This window comes from Montipora capricornis, chromosome 2 (genome assembly GCF_036669925.1).
Source record: "Montipora capricornis isolate CH-2021 chromosome 2, ASM3666992v2, whole genome shotgun sequence".
NCBI classification, from domain to species: domain Eukaryota; kingdom Metazoa; phylum Cnidaria; class Anthozoa; order Scleractinia; family Acroporidae; genus Montipora; species Montipora capricornis.
The window spans coordinates 12,697,491-12,704,990 of NC_090884.1; the positions used below are offsets into that span (position 1 = coordinate 12,697,491).

Genomic DNA, 7,500 nt, shown 5'->3' on the forward strand with positions numbered 1-7,500 from the left:
TTCGTCGACGTCGCCGTCGTATATCTTAAGGTCCTTAAATTTGAGGTTTTGACGACAACGTAAGCATGCAACAGCGGATCTTTCATTCTCTATTTGCACTCTGAAACCGATCGTACCAAAGCATTTTTAGGGTACTTCGCCCAATATAGGACGTGAACGAGACTGAAAGAGTTATGATAAAGCAAAGTTGTATTTTGAGGTAACGTTTTCGTCGACCGTCGCCGTCGTAGATCTTAAACTCCCTAATATGTGTATTAAGACGCTACTAAGTAACACAGAGAACGCCAAAAAGCAAAAAAAGTTGCTTCATTTTCTACGAGGGACGTTTCTTTGTTTTTCATGTTAGTAAACCGCGACGGAAAAACATAACCGTTAGCCGTGAAAAGGCGAATTTTGAAACCGTTAGCCGGGAACTTTGGTGTTTTGGTACAATTACAAAACTCTAGTCGAACCAATAAACCATGTGACATCCTTTGCTAAAGAGGCAGAGATTATAATTAAGAGTGTTATTTTGACTCTAGGTCACCAAGCATTTCCTACGAAGATCCAATCCGCATTCACCCAAGGGCTAAAAGGTAAGCAATTTGAGTTATTGTTTCTTTTCCCCACTCTCCCTTCTGCTACAACAAGTTGCAAAATTAGTGGAGATACTTCACCTTCTTGGGGCGTTGTTAATTTACCTATTATCTCCTACACTGCAGCCCCCCTTCCCCCCTTATCAATGTTGCTAGCAATGCAAAAAATTGCTGGAAACTATCAACATGGAAAGGGGAAGAGGGAGGGGGGAGATGGGAAAGATTGGAATTGTAGATACAACGGGTATTGGAAGCTAGAAAAGCTCTTTTTTAACGGGAGTGTCTCACCAATTTTGCAAACTTTTTAGCTGTCTAGCTCGTGTGAGTGAACCAACCGGCTTAAATGAAAATAAAGTGACTGCTGCTGTGTAGCTGTCGTTATACTAACCAACTTAAGGGTTCTTAGACTTTTAAATAACGTTTATCTGCGCTATTTGAAATGGGTTCTTAGACTTAAATAATGTTTATCAGCGCTATTTTTAGGCAGTCTGCAGTCTGCAAATGTCAGACACCTGTTTAGTTACCCTAAACATCTACAACTATCTTTTGTGATAGACCTCATCAGAGCGAAAAACATGGCATTGTACTATGACCTCCCAAGTGATCGTATTTCGCCTAAAAATAACTGAAATAAAAGTCTCACACCCCTAAGGTCTGCAATGTTATGCACAGTTTTTGTTGCTCTTCCTCCTTGATCTCCCTTCAGCTCACTGGCTAGCTCGTGTGAATGAACTAACCAGCTTAGCTGAGAATAAATTGACTGCCACAGTGTACCTGTCGGTGACTTTCTGTTCATAACATCATTGATGCCTCGGAGTGTTTCCTTTTCCTCACAGTTTGCTTTGGGACGTAAAGCCAGTATTCAGTGAGCCGGTAAGGATTGGATTTATGAAATATATATATGTTATTTACCGACCGGGAGGTCCGTATAGGGAAAAACTGTGGCCGAGGTCTCGAGTACGGCCCGGGTCCGCAGGCCGAGGGTCGTATTCGAGACCGAGGGCACAGTTTTTCCCTATACGGACCGAACTTGACCGGTTTATAATGTTTTTTTTTCTTTAATGCTTAATTTCTATTTTTATAGCGCAGGGGAAAGTGTTAGAAAAAGCTGGGAAACTCTTAATTTTATTTCATACGTATCAATACATATGGACCTGGTATACTTACCCACCACTGACCCAAATACTCAAAAAGGACAGTCACAACACTGGGAATTGCTGCTACTACGCCCCGTTTAGATATTTGTGATTTGTATCTAATTAGCCATTATCAAAAATACCATGATACGCATTGTTTTTTCCTCCAAAATTTTGCACAAGCATTGTTTCCAGTTTCTCCTTGGACCATTGCAAGTCCCAAGATAAAATGAAAGCAATGCTTATGCAAAATTTTGGAGGGACAGACAAAGAGTACTATGGTATTTTTGGTACTGGCTAATAAATATTTGTGAGACGGGACAAACGGTTTATAGTCCTTATTCGAGAAGACTTGGAAGTCTAACTTTTTTCAGATGAAATTACAAAGGGAGCAGTTTCTCCTCAGTTATTTTAAGATCCAGAGTTTTGATCTGGCTCGGGTTCGTACCCTTGACCTGCCGCATTGCAGCTTGATGCTGGAGCGGGCTGAGCTCCGGTGTGCAGTCTCTTGGTTCTTGGTTTTGTCTTAGCCCTTGTCATCGTTCTTGCCCCCTACTACGTATTTATATGAAAGACAGGTGTATTTGACGTGCGGAATGAAACAGTTTAAGATAGAAGCTCTGTTTTATCAGAGATTTCCAAAACGTTGATCCGATGACGTTTAAACACTGATTAAGTGAATACCTTTGCTGTTATTAAAGTGCTACTTTGACCAAAAAATTCATTCTCTGCGTCTTCTACTGTTAACAGTGATATTTTGTAAATGAGATGCTTACCCCTGCGGAATTGAGCCTTTTGACTAAAAGCATACATCCGCGTGGGCTGAAACTTGGGGAAGGCTGGTCAGTGACCTACTTGTTTTCATGAGGTAGATATGCATAACGAAGTTAAGAGACCTGCGAGGAAATCTTGACAGAAAGCCGGTAATCGGGCAGCTTCTGCACGAAATCAACCTCGTACAGAACAGCTTTTTTTACGGATTGCTAAAACTTGTTTCCTCATTTCTTGATTAGTTTTTAGGAAGACGTGAAGAGGAAAAAGCATTTTCAGAAAAAACGTAAGTAGGAGTTGGCTAGTTTTTGTGAGGCCTGTGTACAGCCGCCACCTCTCCTCAAAAAAAATGGGATGGGTGGCTCTACACAGGTTAATATTTTTGGGGCTAATAGTTGTTTTTGTAGTATTGTATTGGTAAACAAGGGAAACGAAAACCCTTGTACTGTTTGTTTAGCATTGAAGTTAACAAAAAATGGAGAGACATAACGAGAGTTTAAGCGTTGGCTCAGATTTTTAATTTCAAAAACGTTATCATAAGTAAGTTTAGTTTCCCTGAACATCTACAACTACATTTTTTCATTGACGTCATCAGAGCGAAAAACGTGGCATTGTGGTATGGCACCCCATTTGGTGCGATATTTAATTTAAAAATAAGCAAAAAGAAATTCTCCTCTCGCTTCGGGTTTTTGATAATTGAAATTCTCATGGAATCCTTAGTACCAGGAACCCATCAGTAGGAGCATTCCTCTCCCCTTTTACTTTTGGATCGGGCGTTTTAACACACCTAGTTATTTTTAGAAACACTTTCCCCAGAAAACAGCGTTTCCTTGGTTACGGTTAGCCAATCAGAGTTGCATATTCCTAATTTACAATCCCGCATAAATTAGCTCTGGTTGAAACGTGGCGGACAGACGAGAATCGGTAAGCTCTAATTCACAGGTAGAAAGTACTGAAGGAGATACAGATAAATGGTATTTTGGTGACGACTGTGAGAATAATGAAGAATCTGAGAGTAAGAGTGAGAGTGAGTTAGAAAGTAGCGAGGAAAGTGATTGACACAAAGAAGCGACTACTCCGAAGAATTCTTGTCTGAAGGAGCTATGCGCCGGTACGGCTAGAAAAGGATCGGGAAAGCGAATCAAAACAACAGCCTTAATCTCTCTGAAGGAAGGTGAAATGGAGAAATTGGCATCATGGATTTTCTCAAGAGAACAAGCCACTAGGGTTGAGGAATCCATCCACGATTCCCGTCTATCCGCCATGTTTTAGCCGGAGCTGTGAATGCGTAATCTACAGCTCTGATTTGCTAACCGTAATCAGAGAAACGCTTTTTTTCCGGGAAAGTGTTTCTAAGAAAAACTACGTTGTAGGTCTGTCAAGAAGGCTCCTACTGATGGGTCTTTGTTTGTACCTAAAAGACGTGCTAACTTCTTCGACTTTTTTGGCCCGCCAAGCTCAATGTTGGGCTCATCAATCGACAATCTTTATTTCCTTGGCTAAGCTAATCTTGGCGGGCCTATCAGTTGACGTGTAACAAATTAATTCTTTTCAATACATGTATCTACATATATACCTATTTATGAAAGAAATATGCATGTATATGCAAGGGAGAGAATACATAGAATTTCAGTAGTAGTGATAATATCTCAATATAATAGTGTTTTAATTGTGGCTTTAGAGAGTCTCAGTGGGGTTAACCGTTAGCCGTGAAAGGTCAAGAAAAGTTAACCGCTAGGCGTTAAAAGGACAAGAAAATAACCGTTAGCGGTGAAAAAAAATTAAAGAACTTAGCGTGTTTTTTGTTATTTTGAAAAGTGGAATAGGGATTATTTCGAAATATTTACAGACTTTAGACCACTCGACACCGTTTTACCTCCTTTCCTCTTCTCTTTGACATTCGGTCCCGCTAGGCTTGTCTGAGAAGACAAAACAAGTCCCAAATAACCCCCAGTAAGAGAGGATGAGGTAAGAGAATAGATCTCCACGCCACATCATAGTTTCACAAAGCTATTTTAAGTTCTCCTTCCTAACGCCACGCATATTTAAAATTATATTACGTCATTACGACTGGCCGTCTCTAAAAAGCGCTGCGTAGCTAAAAATTCGATTTTAAAAAACTACCATTACCCCATGTTTGGGGGTTCTGTTCTCTTACCTCATCCTCTCTTGCACCCAGTTGGTGGTATTGGCAAAAATGTAAGTAGCATTCTGATGACCAATGACTTGTTCTATCCAATAGGGAGTTTAAGAAACGACGACGGCTAAGACTACTGCAACGCCACAAAACAATAATATCATTGGTTAAAAGAACATAAATAATTGTGCTGCACGTGCAGCACGGATTTTAGCAAGTATGTTAGCGGTCCTCTGCATAACGACGACGTGAAATCACCAAATACGAGGTTTTGACGACAACGTAAGAATGCAACAGCGAATCTTTCATTCTCTATTTGCACTCTAAACCGCTCGTACCAAATTATTTTTGGGGTACTTTGCCCATATTGTAGGACGTGAACGAGACTGAATAATCGCGAAAGAGTTATGATAAAGCAAGTTTTTTGTTTAATATGAATACATGATGCAGCAGATAACCTAGTAACCTTTGTGGCTGTCTTAGTTGGTGTTTATAGAAGAATCCGCCTTACAAGAAGGGGTTTCTCTCTACTAATTAAAACATTCATTAATCAGTAGGTAGTTTTGGGGAATAGTGTGTGTGTGGATGGTGAGTTGAGGGAAAATCATAGACAAAAGTTATGGTTAGTCTGTAAAATGAGGGGGAGATGTTCACAAAGCAAACTCTCAACCCCACAATAAAGTTAACGAAAGAAACAAACTCTGTGTGAAATTAAAATTGTAATCCCAGAAACAGTCAGATAGTACATGTACGAAAAACTAAATCACGTAGGAGGGATTAATAAATATTTGACCATGAAAATTATTCGTTCTTAAAAATGGGAATAATAAAGATGAAAAAATCTTTATACTAAAATCTTCGTTCTTAAAAAATATACGGAAAAAACTAAAGAAATCCCATGGAATATGAAACACCAGTTCTACGAGGCAAACCCAAAAATCCCAAGGATAAAGACAAGCTGACTGCGACACCATTAGGCTCGTAAATGGCTGCGAATCTTCAGGGGTAGAGCGCAACCGAGCAAGGGGGTTTCTAGTCCAGCGCTGGACCTCTACCCGACCCCCTCGTGCCGAGTCAAGAAAGGAAAAAGAGAAGAACAACAAGCCACAACTCTGGACAAAAACTAAGACTAAAATCCATGGACAGACTAACACGACCAAGGCTTCCAAGTCGATTAAATAAAACTAGAAAGTAACTCTTACCAAAAACACAACTCATCATGTGTATCATGGACGTTCTGAAGCAAAATTATAGTTTAATTAAAAAATAAAATAAAGAAAAAAAGGATTCCTGGTTACTTACATGGAAGAAAAAGCTGGCAAAAAATTTCCCTTTGCTCCAAAATTTTGCGAAGTACCCTGCAAACGTCAGCCTTGCTTGCGACAAGAGAATTCAAATACGACCCAAACTGTGCACATGGCCTGGGTACGAGATGTGGGAAAGAGTATATCTGGGAACCAGTATGACAAAACATGGATCCTGGAATGCCCAAAGCAATTTAAAATACTAGTACGAAATTGAAGGCTAAAAAAGGCAATGACCCAGAAAAAATTGGAAGCATAAGTGAGATTGTATAGCTTCTGATCTAGGGTGTATTGCGGCAGTAAAATCATTCGTTCTTTTGGATGGAGCCAGGAAAAAAAACCTTATCAGGTGTCAAAACTACCTGTTCTGGGTGGATCCAGGAAAAAATCCCCTAAATTTTAAAGCTAAAAAACTGAAAAATTACATCGCCCTACGTAATCCTATAAAAAACATAAATAGATTCAGAATTTATTGAATCAAAATGATAATAATGATGACAAGGAACTATCAAAGCTGCCTCTGAGTTAGTATCAAGTTAATGAGTTAGAAAAATAAAACTTAAATTGTATCTGTGTGCATAGTAATGTGAAGTGTGAACACCAAGGCCAACAAAGTGTTGAACTAGGACTGATGGTGTATCCCTGCTGGTAGATACATCTAGGGTTTTTTGTTTAATATGAATACATGATGCAGCAGATAACCTAGTAACCTTTGTGGCTGTCTTACTTGGTGTTTATAGAAGAATCCGCCTTACAAGAAGGGGTTTCTCTCTCCCAAGAAGGTGAAGTGTCTCCACTATTTTTGCAACTTGTTGCTAGCAATACAAAAAATTGCTGAAAACTTAAACAGTCAACATGGAAAGGGGAAGAGGGAGGGGGGAGGTGGGAAAGATTGGAATTGTAGATACAACGGGTATTAGAAGCTAGAAAAGCTGTTTTTTTAACGGGAGTGTCTCACCAATTTTGCAAACTTTTTAGCTGTCTAGCTCGTGTGAGTGAACCAACCGGCTTAACTGAAAATAAAGTGACTGCTACTGTGTACCTGTCGTTAAACTAACTATTCATAACATCATTTGATGCCACGGAGTGTTATTCCTTTTCGTTGGTATTTTGACAATCTAAGTCTATTCGCTGTTTGCTTGGAAAGTATAAAGAAAACTTGTCATATTTGGTTGATTAGCATTGTAATCATGAGAAAATGGAGCGACAGAGGGATAGTTTTGGCATTGGCTCAGATTTTTGATTTCAGAAAAGTTGTTTTTCGATGGCATTAAATACATAAGAAGGTTTAGGTACCCTGAATCATAGACCTCATAAGAGCGAAAAAATGGAATTGTGATATGACGCCACGAGTGATTGTATTTTTCTTCTAAAAATAACTGAAATGAAATTCTCGTACCCCTAGCTACGATCTGGACTGGGTTGCTCCATATGTGGACCTCTTATTTTCCCTTAATTTAACTGATTGAAAGAGCTCGACATGCCTCAAAAGTTCAATTTAAGATTACCCTTCAAAACTCTTGAGTGCGCTTGTGTGAACTACAATTCAGGCAAACTGTACACACTATAGACGCTTT

At 39.4% G+C, this 7,500-nt stretch overlaps 1 protein-coding gene across 1 annotated transcript in view; it reads left to right on the forward strand.

Annotated features, from left to right (window-relative positions):
* LOC138038871 (uncharacterized) overlaps nt 1-7,500 on the forward strand; it is a 61,363-nt gene that overhangs the window by 47,012 nt on the left and 6,851 nt on the right. Inside the window, exons 10-12 of the mRNA XM_068884949.1 lie at nt 522-575; nt 1,412-1,448; nt 2,725-2,768. Of these exons, the coding sequence (XP_068741050.1) occupies nt 522-575; nt 1,412-1,448; nt 2,725-2,768 (135 nt within the window). The remainder of the gene's footprint in view (nt 1-521; nt 576-1,411; nt 1,449-2,724; nt 2,769-7,500) is intronic.